Genomic DNA, 19,417 nt, shown 5'->3' on the forward strand with positions numbered 1-19,417 from the left:
TACAACATGACATATAATTGATGGGTGAGCTCTCGGGCCACATAGTGGACAGACTCGCCCTCTGCGTCTGCCCTCCGACGGCGCCACGGCCCGACGTACGTGGGGGGCGAGGGCCCGTTCATCGCTGCTTGCAGCTTTAATTGTTCTTGTTCTTCTACTTATTATTATTATTATCATCATTATGATCATATCTTTAGTATTATCAATATTAATATTTCAATTATTACAGTTGTTATTATTGTTGTGGCTTCTCTACCCCTCCACTTAATGTGTCTGAAAATGAAATCATCTTGGTTTATCAAACTTAATGTTTAGCACCACATGCTACAGTCCCAGTCGTGAGACATTGGTACAGCCGTCTCTCTGGAAGACACTTATGTGCATTATTTTTAAACTACGATCTTTTATTGTGAGTTTGTATGTAATTTATTTTATGGAACGGCTCGTCTTTTATCTGGACTGTGAGTCTGCAATAAAGTTTTTATAAGTTTTTGTTATTGTTCTGTTGGATCAGAGATGCTGCTCTAACATCAGCTAATATGAACACCATGTCTGAATAATTAAGACAAATAAGGAGACAGATGAGTTTGAAAACTCACAGTACGATATCATCGCGATATAAAAAAAACTTGAACAATGTACTTTAATAATAAATGTGATGTGAACAGCATTTATTATTTGTATACAGTTGGTTTTTACTTTTAATTTGAGGTACTTCTACTTTCCTTCTTTATTAAAATAAAAGTAGCCCGCCAAAAAGTAGCCATTGGACTATTTACAATTACAAAACAACACCCTGTGGACAGCCGGCCTGCTTGCTCCACCTAAAGAGCCCAGAGTCACTCTTGCAGTGAAAAGCAGCCACAGAGGACGATTGAAGAGGTCGGAGTGTACTACAACTCAATCACCGCCGAAAACGGACAATAACGGAGCATCTGCGTGACAGTTCGAGTCAAGCATTGAGAACAAAAGCTCAGGTGGAATAGGTCTTATGGGAACGGGTCTGCCTTCTTGACAAGTATGACTGCACCCTCTGCTGTTCAAATAGAAAAATACATTCATACTGATTTCTCTGGTTAGATCCATGAACTCTAAGAGCATCATAATCACACGATAGGTTAAATATCGTCACAGTCCCACGACGGTATATTGTTACATCCCTAGTTTGACCATCAGCACAAAACACATGATCAAAGATAGAAAAATAAATCACAAAATCATTTCTTTTTAACATCTAAACTCTACGTTCAACAGTGTCGTGCTGATGAATCTGTTCTATAATCTGTCACATGGGACATCTGTTAGGGTGTGAGTGGACTCACCTCTGGATTCATGGAAGCCCAGTGTGACGTGAGCATCGAAGCCCAGACTGAAGTAGTTGTTGAAGACGTCAATGGGGAGCTGAAACAGCAGAAATCATCAGATGGTCAGAAACGCTTGAGGTTTAAAGAGCCCAGAGCATCAACTCTGAGTCAGTGATAAATGAGCGACCTTGTCCGTCTGATGTTCATCCCTGTCCTCCGGCCGGGCCTCTGGGTTCGCCTCCACGTTCAGGTTCCATCGGTCCAGCTGGACAATGTTTCCATCCTCGACATGTGAGAGGATCTTTGTTATGGGTTCATCAGTGTAACCCTGACAGGAGACAGGAGGATACATTGTTCATCTACTGACTGGAAACCTGCTTGACTTGGGATTAGGACTTGGGTCGGTACTCTGTGATGGGGGGAGCCAATCGCAGGAAAAATGTGAATTCTAAATAATGTCGCTTTAACGTTACAACAGTACAAGACATAAAGTTATGATGTTATCTTTGACTAAGTCTTCACGGCACAAACAAACATTATGTGACTGGGCGACTGTAAACAGCTCAAACCATCTGGACTTGGAGAGTTTGTGACGCTGCTTCCTTTGTATCACCATGAACCTCATGTATCACTACACAAATCACTTCCTGCCCTCCACCTGCAGTTTGTGCTGTAGCAGCAGACTGATGAGTAGAGCTCACCCCTCCCCAGTTCAGAGTCCTGGCCAGGTCGTTACCGGTCCCCAGAGGAAGGATGGCCACGGGGGGCTGAGGACGGAGCTTCAGCTGGTCCAACACTGACAAGATCCAGCCCACCTGAACACACACACATCATAAACATGCATTACTGTCATAGCCGAATACAGCATTACTATTTTTTATTAGTTCAGTGATTTTTAAAAAAGATTGAAACATTTTGTCTGCTTGTTGCTTTAATGGGAAGTTGCTGTAACACAAACTAACAAAACTGAGTATTGAAGGAGGAGACGAAGAAACAACAGTCAGAAAGGATTACACACCGTCTGATCTCCAGCTGCTTCCCTGTGATGTAAATCACATGTTGGTGCTCTCTTAACCTGCCGATGTCAGCAGCAGATGTCTGAGAACACACTGTCTGTTTCAACTGATCCAACCATTGAACCAGTAACCACAACATCACCAGACTCCCTTAACAAATGTGTCAGTTTAGTGAGTTGTTGAGTTGGAGACACTTTATAAACTTTGTGAAACTCTGTCTCTGACTAATGCAGCAAATGTTCTACATGAACTTCTTTCTTTGTGTAAAAACATGGAGTCTGTTTGTCTGTGATGGACGTGTTAATTTGCATACAGCGCAGCTGTGAACTGATGGACTGAGAGCTGAACACTGATCGATCACTCAGGACGGGTGGTGATATCAGGTGTGAACAGGGACCTAGCTGACTGCTGAGTTTCATTCCAGGTTGTCAAGGGTAAACCAATATCAGTCTTTTGAATTGCATTAAACAGTGTTTGGCATTATTTAAGGCTGTGTGTGCTGTATATAAGGCCCTCCCTCTCATATGTGGTGAATAATAATGGACTCACTGTCCCGTCTCCCCCACAGGCCAGGATCCTCAGGTTGGGCACTTTGGCATATAGCTCCAACCTGCAGGAAACACAAAGCAAAGCATGTCCAGATTCAAACTGAGACAGAAATCCTCCTCCAGACCTGCAGAGCTGAGAGACTCTGGACAGAACTGGATGGAGGAGGACTGGAGAGGTCTATGGCTTCAGCTTGATTTATGCTTCTGCGTTGAATCGATGCTGTACACTGCCTAGCATGACGTGCACATCCCCAGAAATTTAACTGTGTGTTATGTCAGGAATGTTTTTTTATTTGAAGAAATTATTTATCAGTCCATATCATTTAAAGAAAGTGGAAGTTATGGATGTATCAAACTTTAAACTTAAGTTTTCAACACAGGGATTTCCGGCCTTAAACGTTCGGCGACCACAAGGAAATTAAAAACTGAAATGCGTTTATTGCTGAAAACAACAGGCTCCCTTCCTCTCACTGACTGTGATAAGATTCATGGTAGATTAAAAAAAGAAAGATTATTCAAATGACTGGACAAAGTTGTTCATGGTGGATCTACTAACTCTTTTGTTTCTGTTGTCTGTTTGTCTACTTGAGTAAAAACTGCGGTGATGTTGTGATGATTTCAGCTACTGTGTCAAATCTCTGACAGATTTATAATGAAGAGGTCGTGTCAGACTTCAGTGAAGGTCGGTCCCATGTCTCCTCGGTGATCCCTCCTCGCTCCCCCAAACACAAATAAAAACAAAAACACCTGCGTCAGTGTGATTGACCTTACCCCTCTCTGGGTCCTCCCTTAGTCAGGTCAAACACCTGTCGAGGGTTCAGGTACCACATGAAAGACTGGATGATCTTGGCTCCCTGAAGGTAAAACAAAAATAACAAAAAACAGTACAAACTGATTGAGCAATACAACAAAGACGAAGTGTGGTGTCGACACCTCGTTGGACATTATCCATTACATATTTTATTGGTGGTCGACCCGAACATCTTTATCCTGCAAGAATATGCAATCCAAAAGTAATAATGAGAGGCGGCAGTCCAAAAGTGTGCAAAGCATTCACTGCTGCTTGTAAAGGTTAATGCTTTAGTGCACAGCAATGATTTATTGGGTTAAAGAGGACACCGTAAATATTACAACCCGAGGACATGAACCTGACACTGCCGGGACCAACCTCCCTTATTGGGACCAGTTATGCCCCCAACAAGTAGGAACATTGAACTACCTGGTTTCCTCCACTCTTTGGGTTCACAAACACCAGCAGAGGCTTCATGAGCTGAGAGGGAAGAGGCTTCACCAGGAAGGGCTTCCAGCGGCCATCTTGGAGCTGAAAGACAAAGCAGAGTAGAAACTTTCAGGAGAAGACAGATTTACAAGTGTGTTGTGATGCTATCTGCCTCATGACCTTACAATACAAAGAAGACAAGAGTACAAACATCTTCAGTGCAAATATAAACACATATATATTGAAAAGATTATAAATATGGTGCAAACCAGTCGTACACAAAGCCACGAATGTTAACAGGTTAACACTATCCCAAAAAATGCACACAGGTTTTGTCCAAGATATTACATCAAGTGGGAAGTATTGTTAAGTATAACATTAATTATGACCAGTGTTTGGTAGCATTACTATTGAAAGTAACTTGTGACAAGTAATGAGATTACTTGTTTGTAAACACAACAAAATAACTTATTACTTGAATTGCAAAACTAACGTGTGATGTTTCTCGTTACAACAAAAAAGTAATGCGAGTACTTCAGCACTGATATTGACCCTTGTTTTCAGTAAGCCAGAGTTCATTATTGTTTTCTGTGGCGAGACAGTAATCCAGAGAGAGGACGACTGAATGAACAAAGCAGAACAGAACTGAGACTCTCAGCACCGCTCGTCTCTGATCGGACTGTCACTTCCTCACCTCTGCTCCCTTTTTGCTTGACTTGTTGCATTTCAGCGACGTCCTTTTCTTCTTTTTACTGGACTTTAAAGATGTCTGCAGACAGGAAGACAAACACATCAGCATCAGGTGCTGTATGAGTGACTGAGTGTGTGAGTGTGTGAGTGAGTGTGAGTGTGTGTGTGTGTGTGTGTGTGTGTGTGTGTGAGTGTGTGTGTGTGTGTGAGTGAGTGAGTGAGTGAGTGTGTGTACCTGTGTTCTGCGGACCCTGATGATCCAGGTAGGAGGGATGATGACGGCAGCATGAGCTCCCAGTGAGCAGCACTCCTCTATCTGCTGCAGCATGAAGCACGTCACCTTGTTGTGATACTGAAACACAAACAGGAAGTGACCTCATATTGAAAGACTCAGCTGGTGATTACTTCCTGTTTGCATTTTGATGCCTTGAGAAAAGAGTACGAGTGTTGGTTTGATATGACTTGTCTCTGTTGTGCAACTTAGGGACTGAAAAATAAACAAGGACATCAGATTAAAAACATTAAACCAAAAATTGTTGAGAAATGAGGCCAAAGAAGCGCAGGAGCACATTCTTACTTATTCAAATTATAATATTTGCTTATTGATCCCTCGAGAAAACAGATCATGTTACAGAGAATAGAAATCTAAACGTATCAAGAAATTAAAAGAAAAATATGAATACAGAATCATGACAAAGGAAATGTAAATAAAAATAGAATTTAAAGAATCAACAAGAAAAGAAATTCACATGCTTTATAATATTTAACGATACATATAGAAAATAAGAAATATGTTAAAAAAAAAAAAAAAAAGCATCATACTACACTATATAACTTGGCATAAATTACATTAAATAACATTTGAAATAAACAATAATTGAAATGCACAGTTTGAATGCCAGAGTATGAGCTGAACTCTTGAGTGTTTCAGCTGCTGTCAGCAGCAGTGACCTCATGTAAACTGAAACACTACACAAGCACACAGTGATTCACAATGTATCTGATATTTCATGCAGATTCGCCTACTGTGAGCTTTAAATACGCAACTTTCTGATGTCTCTGAAAATGCAGGTTTCTATTTTGGACCTAACAGCTGTGTGACTCACCGCCTGTTTGCACCACGAGCAGCTGATGGCAACAATCTCTTTGCTGTGAAATGAAAACTTCTGTTGAAATCCCTGTTGGTGATAAGAGACTCCATTAGCTCCGAGGCTCTGATCCTTTAATTAAAAAAGCTATGAGTGGCTGATGGAGGCTCACCTTCCCACACTGTCGACACTTCCCTGTCTGACGTCTCCTGTGGACCCAGTGGTGTCGCACAACGTTGGACTGAAAGACAACAATGCGTTCACAATGTGACATTTGAAAGCAGTTTTTTATTTTCTGATAGCTGTGAACCTTTCACACTGAATATGCCCAAATAAAAATAATGACAATGATTATCCAAAATAAAACCACAAATTAAATGAGACTGACCTCTCGCACAACTCGAGATCCTGGTTCCCTAAACGACGGTTTGCACCTGAAATTAATCTGAACACAGAAAAGAGAAGGTGAGGAGAGAAAAACAAAAAAGTGGCAGAGTGAAGCTGTCGATCCAGAGACGATCCAGGGTTCACCTTCTCCAGCTGCTCCATGCACATGGTGTGGACCGAGATCTTACATCCGGCACATTTCTTCCTTGCCACTGACTTTTGCTGCAGATAACAACAACAGAATCACTGGCTTAGTTTCAGAGTGAAAGAGAGGCTTACTTTAATAACACTCTCCTCCACAGTGTTACTGACCATAGGGGGCGCTGTGACTCACCAGTGATTTAGCAATGCAGTACTGCTCTCCAACGTAACAGAAATCTCCAGAGCCGCTGGTCTCAAACCAGATGTGGTCGCCGAACAGGGCGTTGTCCTGTGACAGATAACAGTCATGCATCAAAACACTGCTACAGCAACAATCCTGAGTCTAATATTAAAATATAACATGAACAAAATACAAACCTAAATATAAAGATACAAATATCAATTTAATAAATAATCTTAAATATTTGCTTTCAAAAGAAAACAAAGTATGAAAAGAAAAAACGTATGCTTGAGTTAACTTTGCTCGTAGTGCAACAAGAGTAACAAGACAACATGAAGCCTGCAGCTCCTCCTCCTGGATGAGAGCTGAAACGTCTTCAACAAACTGAAACACGTCCAGTTGACTACGATACAGCACTTAGAAATACCCTGAGCTGGATGACTGACAGCCTTCATCAACAAGACAACATACAACAACACATGCCAGGAATTAAACCATTATATTAAAAATATCACAAAAATAAAATATCACAAATACTGTAAATATAGAGATTACCAATCAAGAGTCAAAAAGCATCTGAGAGTATATTAAAAATAAAGTCTGAATGTCGTCACACAGGGCGTTTCTTCAACGAGACAATAATCACAGCTGTTTGGTGAGCCTGAACTTTATTAATAGTCGGAGGTGGGAATGAAGTACAACTACTTAGTCACTGTACTTCAGTACTTTTTTGAGTTTGTTTACAAATGATGAAAAGTGACTCACAGTCCAGTCGACGCTGCTGTTGGGCTCCTGCAGCTGCTCCGTCGGTCCTGAAGCCGACACGTTGGGCTGAGCCGCCGCGTGCTGCAGCCCTGACTTCGCAATGGCTTTCCTGAAAGAACAAGACAGAAGACCTTTAAAGAAAACAGACGGGCATCTTTCTCTTCTTTCTTATCCGGTGTAAACCTCACCTGCAAAAAATGTATGTAGAACTGAAACTACCAAAATCAAATCAAACCAAAAAGGTGAATAAATACAAATTAAAAACAGAAATATGAATTTATGTTACATTTTAAAAATTAGTTCCTGCCTATATTTACTTGTATTATTATTTTTGGTGCATTTAATAACAAATCAGTTATTATTGGGCCATTTATTTATTAATTTTTGATTTTGGCAGTTTCAGTCCTCCATACTTATCTGTTATAATGTTTTAATATAATGTATGAGCTCCCTCTTTGTCTCTCCTTAACTGAATTGTTAAGAAGTTGATCAGAATATTTCAGGAGACGCAGACGGACTCACTGTGCCGTACACTTTGTTGTGAAATCAGGAAGCCAAAAGCTAAAACACACACACACACGCATCTGATGAGTAACCATAGCAACACTCAGTGAGTCATGTCATCATTAGCACAAGCTCCTAATGAGCTTCATCTCCATGGAGGACGTTTGCGTCTGCAGCAGAATCTCAGACATGTTTAAACGTATTCATATTTATGTCGAGTGCCTCGAGCTTCCTACGCGCTGCAGGATGTGTCGTCTGTCTCTGAAGTTGTTCAACTGTCTATCCGTCATCTCTGGGCTAAATCCCTGCACTCACTGTGGATAAGCCCCACGTCACAGGATTGTCTCAAACTAGATATTTTAGGGAGATATAAGATGTTTCCCACAGTCACTGGAGGACTGGCCTATGACAATAATGATTGGACGACTAATTATTCACAGGACCCGGACGTGCGCCTCCTTTTCAAGATATGGTGACAGGATGTTGCTGCATATGAAGATGTCATATGGGTTGTGTAACGAGACAGGAAAATATGACCTTATGAGGGGCATGAATATAAAGAAGAGGTGGACATTGATTTCCATGTGAGTGTTAATGTGAGTGTTTTGTTGAGAATAACAGCAGCTACCAGTTACTCAGCACACAAATAAGACTTAAAAAGACTTGGAAAAAAATGCAAATTTATCCTTTAAAAGACTCTTTAGTGAAATTAACCTACAGTCACACCAGCCACCACTAACATTCAGACAAACTCTTGTAACTTGAGCCGTCATGGAGGTCAGGGACTACATACAGCAAGAAGCCACTCCAGCTCTCCACGTTGGAGTTGTAGCCGTGGGCCCCCAGCGGGCTGAGGGCTCCGGGGCCCCTGTAGAAGGCCGGGTGGTTGAGGTAGTAGACTGAGTTCTTGCGGCTGGGCAGTGGTGGGCCTCTTCCTGGCCAGGGGCTCCCGGCCTTGGAGATGGTAGAGATCCTCCTCCTTTTTCTCTGGCTGGAGGCACGATAGTGGCTGTAGGGAGCAAAGTCTCCCACGTAAACCTGAGAGGAGTTCCTGCGGAGGCAGCGAGGGGCCCTGATGAGGGGCCGTGACGTTGGCTGGGGAGTTTTTCTCATCACCTCCAGGGCGGTGGAGGTGGAGGGGGCGCAGACACTCTGATCAGGAGACCAGGAGGTGTCCTCCTCCTCCTCCTCCTCCTCCTCCTCAGCCAGCTGCTCTGCCTCAGACAGCTCACCGTCCTCTGATTGGCTGTCGTTGGCAGTGGAGTAATCGCTACCGTCATCGTCTCCATCTGAGTGGAGGCTGCTGGAACGTGAAAACATTCTCCTGTTGTTGGCCCCGCCCCTCATCTCCACCTGCTGTTCTCCAGCCAGTAGCTCCAACCCCACACCGTCGTCCTCGTCCTCCTCTGCCATCTGGATTAGACTGGCCAGCAGCATGGACGGCCCCAGCAGGTGGGTGTCGATGGTGCGCAGCTTCCCAACCTTCTTCCTGCGAACGGCGAACCTCGGGTTCAGGTTGGGGGTGGTGGTGCTGGAACGCCTGCGAGTGTGTCCCGCCCACCTGTTGCATCTGGGTTTCTTAGCCAAACGCCCCCCTCCTGCACAGGGCAACGCCCCCGGCAGCTGCACACTGGAGCGTCGCCGCTGGGTCAGGGTGGAGGAAGGCAGCCCGACACTGGACCTGCGACGGGCCTTGCTGGTTGGGACAGCCACGCTTGGCCTCCGCTGGCGGCAGGATGCGACCTCGACATCAGCCTGCAGAGCAGCTTCCTTCCTCTTAAAGTGACGGCGGAAAAAGGTGTCCATGTTGGACGGAGAGAGGAGGTCGACTTCTCAAATACTCCTCCTCTCTGCTGTTGGGCGTAAAAAGTTGTTAGAGAGCAGACAGATCCAACCAGAAGCTGATGCTGAGAGGAAGCACTGACAACCAGGAACATGAACTATATCCTCATCTATCTACGCTACAGTTTTATTCAACCAAAACTAAAACTAGTTTTACTTAAAAACAAAAAGGAAATTGACTTCCTATAAAATATGAAGTTAATTGAGTGAGTAAATGAAATAAGTGAAATTTAAAATGCAAAAGCTTTGAGCAAAACTCAAACTGAGAGCAAATGTAAGAGAGGGTGAGGGTCTGCAGCTGCACTTTGAGGAATAAGAAACTGCACCGGACTTCTCATCAGCAGGAGGGTGAGTCCATGATGACTGAATTTCATTCTAGAGTGAACTATTCCTTTAACAAACATGATTACCCATCAGCCACAGACCTCGGCAAGTTAAACTTCACCAGTTGAAGCCGAGTGTCTGCGGTTAGTTTACATAAGTTAACAGCAGCGACGGAGAGGACCACGCTTTTAGACAGCAGAGAATAAAACTTAGGAGCGCGTCGGTGAGTTTTATGGACGCGAATGAACCCAAGTTGTAATGATGTTTTGTATATTCTCACAGGAGCTGTAGATTTTAAGTCCGTTAAAATCATAAAGATCTGAATTTCTGTGTGTGTTGAAAGAGCTGATGTGTCTCAGAATACAGAAACTCAACTCCAGAAACACAGTTTAAAGAAAAAACAATGAAAGAAATACTGAGTGATAATTTGCAATGAGTTACAGAAGCCAGTGGAACGGATGCTAGACAGGAAGTGATGTCATGACTTCAGCTCTCTATAAAACTACTGGACCACCTCACTTTAATGTCACACAGACCAAAAACACAAGCGGAAAATTCAAACACAAACAGGAGATGAAGTCAATTTCTGAAAGCTTCGATTCTCACTGTGACAACAGGGTTTAAAGTTTCCTTCACTGCAGGTCAGAGTTCATAAACTCCAACATTAACACTAATAACATTTATTTATCAATTAAATCATCTATTTACATATTTGTATACGTGTTTATGTATGAATTATCTGGAAAAAATACAGAAAAATAAATACGGAAATAAAGAAACTTAAAAATGGATGAATGAATAAAAAATGGGAAATTAATAGGGCTGTCAAGTGATTCAAAAAAATGTAATCTAATTAATTACAAGCTTTGTGATTAATTAATCGCATGTGCCAATATTTGCCGCAAGCATTTGAAAATATTTGAATGTATTTTGGTAGATGAGTGAATCAATGAATTAATGGACAATCTAAACTTTGAAAGGAGGTGATATTAAATCAGAATCAGAAATACTTTATTATATTTAATTTGAGGGTAAAGAAATAGAAGAATTAATACAAAGGTAAATAAATACAGAAGCATATAAAAACAGAAATATGAAATGATGTCACATTTATTTTTAATATGCTTTTAATAGCATATGATTTATTTTTTCATTTATTAAGTGAGCCATTAATTAATTAATCCTCCATACTTGTGTGGTAGAAATCTGATATGGTGACAGCTTCAACATCACCAGTGCAGCCGCGGTGCTCCTTGTTGTAAAGACAAACAGGGCTTTGTGTTAAGTTGTGTCTTTGTTAAATATTATTGCTGTTCACTGGTGTTAGTGAAGTATCAGATCACTGCCTGACAGCCACACAAACATGAATTATAAAACAGTCAGAGGATGAGGGGGGTCCTCTGCACAGGGGGAGCAGCACGACGACAGGAAGGAACAATAATTAAAGCAACAGCGACCTGCTGCCTGCTCGCCGCCTCAACAAAAACATTACACCAGTAATTAGCCTGTGACGAGCAGAAACAGCACAAACAAGATCATTTCTTTCACCTACAGCTGCAAGCCAGTTAATATCCAGTGGATCTAGTTTTTAAATGTGTCGGTTTATATTATACGAGAAGGAAATCCTCGTGTTTGAGAGAAAAAGAACGTCCTCAGACTGTTTAGTGGGTTTGGGTTGGTCCAGCAGATGAAAAACAGCCTCTTGGCCAACTTGTTAACAGCGAAGTTCATTAACGTGAGCATTGTCCCTGTTGAAAAACTCATGAATAAAACCAAACTTTCCCTGCAGCACACTGTGGTTAGCCTGAACCCTGCTGTATTTTAGATCGCTGGGTCAAATGACAACAGCTTAGCTGCAGGATGTGACGTGGGCAGCACTCCAACACCAGATCAGTGACACACACTGCAGGGGAACCTCTGTTTGTAGGACTTCCTCCTCACTTTCACTGTGCAGCCTCACCTGTTACCTGTCTGAGCAGCAGCCACTCAGTTATCAGGTTACCGCCTGATCAGAGGCCGGCTGACGTCCAACAGCTTACCGTAACATTCATCAGCAGGTAACCTGCCGCTTAGCAACAAGTCCTCCAATACTTCACTCTGGTACAGCAGCAGCTCTAAATACACCACACTTCTCTTGTAATCTGTTCCGGAGGTTCAATCTACAACCAGTCACTTTCATTATCAATGAATCTGCAGATTATTTGATGCTCCAATAGAAGAGTTTTAAATAGTAGAAATCGAACTTAAGGCATGGAAATGTAGCTTTTGGTGTTAAAATAGTTCAGGTTTGGTCATTCAATTTTCTTTTTTAGAAATAGGTATAAACTAGAAGTAGAGTGCATACCTCCGGCAAGGCCCAACAGTCTCCTTTGATTCAACCAACCTAATCTACTGTCAAATACATCATTAAATCTGCTAGACCCAGGTTTTTATTTGGATCCGCATCAATTTGTACTCACTCATAGATACCAGTCACTGAAATAAACCTGACTTTTTTCATCAAGATCCATGCATTATTCCCTAGGAAATTAATGAAGATGTTGCAATGTTAAAGAAAGTGAGAAACTGTCTCTTCATCTGCTCTGCACTATAAAGTCAATGTGTCAATTCTCGTGACGAGCGGTGTCACAATCTCCAAATCCACAAGTTGACTTAGGTTTGAATTTAAACATTTTTCATGGGCTTTGCTGTTTTTAGATGTTAACTTTTATGCCCTGACAGCTGTCATTTACATTTTTTATGTAGTGCACTCGAACGCACCATTATGTCCCTATGGAGAGCCAAACCATAGAGAGAGGAGGGGCGGGGCCAGGAGGGGCGGGGCGGGGCCAGGAGAGGAGGGGCGGGGCCTAGTGAACCTGAGTGAGTGACAGGTGGAGGAGCTGCGTAAGGACTAGCTGCTGCTCACACAAACTCTGAAGAAATACAGTGATTTGCTGAACTTATAGAAGAGAAACTACGACAAAAACATCGATCTCACCACGCTAGTATCGATCCGATACCAATACTCACCTTGGTATCGATACTATCGATATTTGGATCGATCCGCCCCCCCCCCCCTCTCACGAGATTTACGCGCCAAACGGAAATGATGCCCACACTCGGCTTGGTGACGTGTTTCTGTCTCAGACACTGTGAACGTCACATTTCCAGCAGCAGAACAAAGTGTTACCGACACAAACTGTACCTGTGATTCAGGCGACAGAAACTCACACACATCACCCGGTTCAGTGTCAACGACAGGGAAATAAACCGCAGTAACACACTAATCTGTGGACAGAGTGGCTGTAGATGATCTCGAGCTTCACTCTGTAGCCTATTTAACGTCACTGACAGTTTATTGATTAATAGAAATCACCTGCAGGTCGGTCCGGAAGCTGAAGTAAGTCCGGACTTTGATAAGCCCTGCAACTAACATCTCTGAAGCAACTCCGACGCTGTCGGTATTAATTACTTTCGTAACCGTCGCTTGTTTGTCTTCTCGCACACTTGATAAGTGTCTTGAAGTGTAGCTGCAGGTTACCTGTGAGTTAGCTGTAAGTTACCTGTGAGCTAGCTGTAAGTTAGCTGTGAGCTAGCTGTAAGCTAGCTGTGTCCTCTGAGCGTTCATTTCTTTTCCTTCGGACGCGCGCCGGCGAGAGCAGAAGCCCCGCCCCTTCCGGTTTGCGCCCTGATACCATGGTGCGTTCAGGACGTCGTGGTAAATCCCCCTTTGCCTCCGACACGAAGAAGTTTAACGTTACGAGTCGAGAAGAAGAAGTCAGAAACTCGGACAGATCCTCTAGCTCAAGTTCACCGACACACACACAGATGACGTCACAGCAGTATGGCGGCGCACATAGTGAACAATTACTTTTTAACTCTTCAATATTTTACTTCATATAATGTACATATACTTCATATATTTAATACAATATCATTTGCTTGTGAAACGTGCAGTAATACAATCTGTAGTTGTCATTTTAACTTTCATGCTCAATAGAAGTCTTTGACAGTTTGTGTCAGTAGCCGACTCCTCCTGTCTTCATTTAAGTGCCCTCCAGTGTTGAATACATTAAATCAGCTGCTCTAGTTGAAATACCAACTTGGAAATTCCGACTTGTAATGAAACGCACCATTGTTTGATCAAAGCTTTGTCTGGTAGTGAAAGAGACAAATAATGTGTCATGACCCAGTTTAAGATACATCTTCATCTTGAGAAAGTCTCCGTTTGTCATCAAACTGATGAAATATAAGACTGAAAATACAGAATTATAGAGACACAGCCAACTCTGAAGCCTAATTTATAATACTGTTTTTTTTTTTTTCATTTTATAGCTTGTGATCATGTTTTCTTCGTATCTTCATTGTATTTCTTCTTTTTAAAATACAGTTAATGAAAGTACAGGTGAGTTCTGCCTCCTCCTGACAGTAAAAACAGGCTGAATCTTTACGTCAGTGTAGAAACTTCAGCCACAGCGGCCTCATCTGTCCCTGTGGTCCTCTAACAACACTATCAGACAGCAAACACAAGCTGAGGCTCACCTATAATGATGCTATTGTTAGTTTGGCAAACAGCAGCAGACTGATGAACAGCAGGCGATAAACTGCTGCAACATGTGGACAAACAGAGATAACTAATGAGCAGCAGCGGCAGTGTTGGTGCGCTTCACCTGTCACAGTTCAGACCGTTGAGGGGAAATGTTACTGAAGCTGCTCGACACTAATCTGTAGAAGTAAAACTGGAGACGGAGATGCAAGAAAACTGTAGTAGATATGATATATATTAGTAATAAATATATGTGATTCCATGATAAACTGTCCTGGTGTCTAAATTAATCAACACATCAGCAGTGACCTCAGTGGACACTGATTCACTTGCAGCCTTTAATGCTGCAAAGAAAACCAGCCATCACATTAGCTGAAGCTCAAAGTGAACAGGAACATAGTGAGTTTCCTGACATGTAAGACGAGGGAACATTATCATCATTATCATTAGATCTTTACAGTTTGTTTGGAAAATTATTTAAACAATTCATCAATTGTCAAAAATATTTTTCTTAGGACTCTAACAAAGATGTGTTTCTTGGTCAACTGAGGATGTGCTTCAGTGAAATGATTTACGACAGAGGGTGTGTTCACCTACTGACGTACTAATCATAGTCTGACGTCAAGTTGAGCATGTAGTGTGTGTTTACTCCACAGTATGCAGATTATATGTACACGAGAAATTACCGGCTGTCTTCTACACTGGCAAGAATCTGCTCACAGCCACACGGCCTGCTGTCACCAGAACAATCAAGCCTCCTTTGAGTGAAAACAATCTATTGTTGCATCATTTCAAATCATATGTTTTTAATGATATATGTTATTGAGGGGGACAAATCTCTGTCTTTCACCACTTTGTGGCAAGACGTGTTTTTGAGCCGCAGGGGATTTTTGTCTAGTTTTTTTGCTGCTGCTGCAATACCACAAGAGGCCACCAGGCAAAATTAGAGGCAAAGCCATAGATTTATATAATAACTAGATACCAGATAAAAAGATGGCGTCCAGTCAAACCAATGAGAATTGCTTGCTTAGTGCATAAGTCAAAAAAGTTTTCTGGCTTCCGTGTTTACTTCCTGGTTACGCAGCTCATTGAATATGCACATTAGAGTTCCCCCCTCTGGCCCCGCCCACAGGTTCCCGCTCCGCCCACAGACTTTACATTGTGATGACGTCAAAGATTTTTGAATTGCTTTTCTCAGCTTATTGGAAATATAACAAATATAAAACCTGCATTGATCAAAATGTGTAATAGAACAAGTCATAATCGACCTTGTTTGCATTTCTTGGTGTCCTGTCAGCAGTTTTTTGTGTCCTGTCGCTGCACTGAAGCGATCGGCCACCGGCCAGTCGGATGCAAGGCTGAGCGGCGCCCTCCGCACAACACTGCTGTACCTTACACGACCTAGCATGCTAACAGTAGCTACTTCTCATGTCATGTTCCCCTTTTTATTTACTTTTCCATTATATTTATTAATTTCCTGATTTTTAAAATGTATCTACAAATGTATTTCTGTATTATTTTTTTGTTGTATTTTCCTGCTATTTATTTCCACACTCATTGCTGAATTATGCATTCTGCTTCATTATGCAATCATTTGCATAATGACTACCACAGAACATAATACAGAGTGTGATATACATGAACATGACACAGAACATAAACATGAAAGGAGGTTTCTGATTCTAAGTTAGATTTTGCTGATTTATTAGTATTTCATTAAAGCAAAGTTCATTACACTGTGGAGGACTGAAACTGCCAAATTCATAATAAATGACTCAGTTAATAAGTAAATATTCCATTAAATGCACCAAAATCCTATCTTTTTTATTTATTTAACTTTTATTCATGTATTTGTTCAAGTGTTATCTTGCAAAAAGCAAAGGAAGAGAATACAGAAATAGATATATAAATAAATAAATCTAGAGAGGGATAAATGAATAAATCAAATAGGAAATTAAATGTATGTCTACATTTACTTGTAATATAATTTTTGGTGCATTTAATAGCTTCTTTTTTTAATCGAGCAATTATTTATTTCAGTAGTGGCAGCTTCTGTCCTCCTTACTAAAAGTTTGACTGTTTTTTAATGAAAAAGGATTTTGCACAGTTGAAAAGCATGTCGTTAAAGAAGTATTATTATTAAAAATCAGGTATTATATCGGCACAAGTATTGACAATATTCAAAAGATACCAGCCAGAGTTAACATCAACACCTTTAAAATCATAACTCAAACACCGACATGTGGGTGTTTGAATAACCTGAGCAGTGTAATCTGTTACTCAGTGACTTAACGAGGTCATCACAGGACACACACACACACACACACACACACACACACACACACACACACACACACACACACTCTATTACTGTAAGATGGTCCAGTAGATAAAAACCCTTCACAACAACTTAAACATGAACAAAGTAATAAATCAGAGGACTGTAGTCACAGACACCGAGCAGAGAGAAAGAGGAGACTCAGGAGATCAGTGTAGTTTTATACAACCTGAGAGGAAGCGTCAGTCAGTCAGTCAGTCCTGGAGGGACGAAGAGGAAAAACACACTGAGAGAGGACGGGCGAGCAAGAGAGGTAGGAACAGAGGGAGGGGGGGAGAGAGAGAGAGAGAGAGAGAGAGAGAGACACTAAGCTGCTGTTTTAAAATAACTGTCAGGAGCTTCACTCACAGCAGCTCAGTGTCTCTCAGCTTCATCTCAGTGTCTCTCAGCTTCATCTCAGTGTCTCTCAGCTTCATCTCAGTGTCTCTCAGCTTCATCCCAGTGTCTCTCAGTTTCATCTCAGTGTCTCTCAGTCAGTACAGTTTCATCTCAGTGTCTCTCAGTTTCATCTCAGTGTCTCTCAGCTTCATCTCAGTGTCTCTCAGCTTCATCTCAGTGTCTCTCAGTTTCATCTCAGTGTCTCTCAGCTTCATCTCAGTGTCTCTCAGCTTCATCTCAGTGTCTCTCAGTTTCATCTCAGTGTCTCTCAGTCAGTACAGTTTCATCTCAGTGTCTCTCAGTTTCATCTCAGTGTCTCTCAGCTTCAGCTCAGTGTCTCTCAGTTTCATCTCAGTGTCTCTCAGTTTCATCTCAGTGTCTCTCAGTCAGTACAGTTTCATCTCAGTGTCTCTCAGTTTCATCTCAGTGTCTCTCAGGTCAGTTTCATCTCAGTGTCTCTCAGTTTCATCTCAGTGTCTCTCAGGTCAGTTTCATCTCAGTTTCATCTCAGTGTCTCCCAGTAGTTTCATCTCAGTGTCTCTCAGGTCAGTTTCATCTCAGTGTCTCCCAGTAGTTTCATCTCAGTGTCTCTCAGGTCAGCTTCATCTCAGTGTCTCTCAGGTCAGTTTCATCTCAGTGTCTCTCAGGTCAGTTTCATCTCAGTGTCTCTCAGTTTCATCTCAGTGTCTCAGGTCAGTTTCATCTCAGTGTCTCTCAGATCAGCTTCATCTCAGTGTCTCTCAGTTTCATCTCAGTGTCTCTCAGTTTCATCTCAGTGTCTCTCAGGTCAGCTTCATCTCAGTGTCTCTCAGTTTCATCTCAGTGTCTCTCAGTTTCATCTCAGTGTCTCTCAGGTCAGCTTCATCTCAGTGTCTCTCAGTTTCATCTCAGTGTCTCTCGGTTTCATCTCAGTGTCTCTCAGGTCAGTTTCAGCTCAGTGTCTCTCAGTTTCATCTCAGTGTCTCTCAGGTCAGTTTCATCTCAGTGTCTCTCAGGTCAGCTTCATCTCAGTGTCTCTCAGTTTCAGCTCAGTGTCTCTCAGGTCAGTTTCAGCTCAGTGTCTCTCTGCTTCAGGCCGGACCGAGCGGCTGACCTGGGACCAGTCCATCAACAGGCCTGATTCAAGAGCAGCTCGTCCTTTTGTAATCGCTCACTTCAATGCAGCCTGTCTGGAGATGAATGGAGCCGCCAGCCCACTCCAACATCCCAGAATACTCTTCATTAACACTTCAAGGCTGTGGCGCTGCTGCATTATGGATCCGATTAAAAAGAAATAAAATAACAGGAAGGGAGGCTGCATGTTAATATATCTCATACATCCTGTGTGCTGAAGCTGTGCCGTGACTTCAGATTTACAGATTTAAACTTGTGTTGATAACGAGGCTAATTATCGAGGAATCAGATTCTGTTGGCTGCTTTTGTCGTTACTATGGAGTGAGCGGCACGGCAACCAGGCGGACGTTTCCCTCAGAGTCACAGATTATCCTGTTTTGTTCTTTTGATAAGGATGAAAAAAGATCTTTGTGACACAAACTTCTAAACTTCTTCCTGACGGAGCCCTCTGTAGTTTTGAAGAAGAAATTCAAAGTCAGAATTTTAATATTTACAATATTAATGAGGTAATAATACAAACGTTTTCCATCAGTGAATAAACCAGCTGTTCTCAGAGGAAAATAAGGTCCCAGAACACTGTTAGAAGCTAGAAAGGTGGCAGGGTCCGCCATGTACAAACAGAGTAAAACAGTATAAAGTGTGTTGTCCTTTGAGGTCAGTTTGTTTGTTCGGTTTATTCAGAGTTTGATTATTTAGTTTGTTAGGCAGAAAAAAAAATATCAGCCAATGACAATCTTTCTCTGCTCATTAACATTTCAGCAGAACTACAGACTGCTCCTTTAACATCTACACTAGCAGGATTAAAAATGCCACAGATCAGAACTGTAAATCATGAAATAGGATCTACTAAAAAATATTCTAACAGCAGCTTCAAACAGCCACTAAAATACAGTACGTCAACACAAGTGAATGTGATTAGTCTCGATGAGCTCACTCATAAAATACATTAAAGGAGTGTGAACAGATAAGATCAAATCACATGAATAGAATAAATACATGAATACAATGAAACTGTGTGGAGAGGAACTACAGTAGCACCCATTGTGGGGAC

The 19,417-nt window shown here is 41.9% G+C and overlaps 1 protein-coding gene across 2 annotated transcripts in view; it reads right to left on the bottom strand.

Annotated features, from left to right (window-relative positions):
• dgkzb (diacylglycerol kinase, zeta b) overlaps nucleotides 1–19,417 on the bottom strand; it is a 55,933-nt gene that overhangs the window by 19,115 nt on the left and 17,401 nt on the right. The window contains exons 1-16 of one of the 2 annotated variants that reach the window (XM_084363566.1): nucleotides 13,555–13,602; nucleotides 8,637–9,696; nucleotides 7,340–7,448; nucleotides 6,587–6,682; nucleotides 6,397–6,474; nucleotides 6,254–6,310; nucleotides 6,038–6,106; nucleotides 5,884–5,955; nucleotides 5,013–5,129; nucleotides 4,782–4,856; nucleotides 4,088–4,189; nucleotides 3,640–3,722; nucleotides 2,870–2,930; nucleotides 2,006–2,119; nucleotides 1,492–1,632; nucleotides 1,323–1,401 (exon numbers count right to left, since the gene is read on the bottom strand). In XM_084363566.1, the coding sequence (XP_084219692.1) occupies nucleotides 1,323–1,401; nucleotides 1,492–1,632; nucleotides 2,006–2,119; nucleotides 2,870–2,930; nucleotides 3,640–3,722; nucleotides 4,088–4,189; nucleotides 4,782–4,856; nucleotides 5,013–5,129; nucleotides 5,884–5,955; nucleotides 6,038–6,106; nucleotides 6,254–6,310; nucleotides 6,397–6,474; nucleotides 6,587–6,682; nucleotides 7,340–7,448; nucleotides 8,637–9,649 (2,266 nt within the window). In that variant the 5' untranslated portion in view covers nucleotides 9,650–9,696; nucleotides 13,555–13,602. Of the gene's footprint in view, nucleotides 1–1,322; nucleotides 1,402–1,491; nucleotides 1,633–2,005; nucleotides 2,120–2,869; nucleotides 2,931–3,639; nucleotides 3,723–4,087; nucleotides 4,190–4,781; nucleotides 4,857–5,012; nucleotides 5,130–5,883; nucleotides 5,956–6,037; nucleotides 6,107–6,253; nucleotides 6,311–6,396; nucleotides 6,475–6,586; nucleotides 6,683–7,339; nucleotides 7,449–8,636; nucleotides 9,697–13,554; nucleotides 13,603–19,417 lie in introns of those variants that run through there. The other variant, XM_084363567.1, reaches the window with a different exon arrangement.

The sequence above is a fragment of the Pagrus pagrus genome (genome assembly GCF_965226575.1).
Source record: "Pagrus pagrus genome assembly, chromosome: 10".
Classification (NCBI taxonomy): domain Eukaryota; kingdom Metazoa; phylum Chordata; class Actinopteri; order Spariformes; family Sparidae; genus Pagrus; species Pagrus pagrus.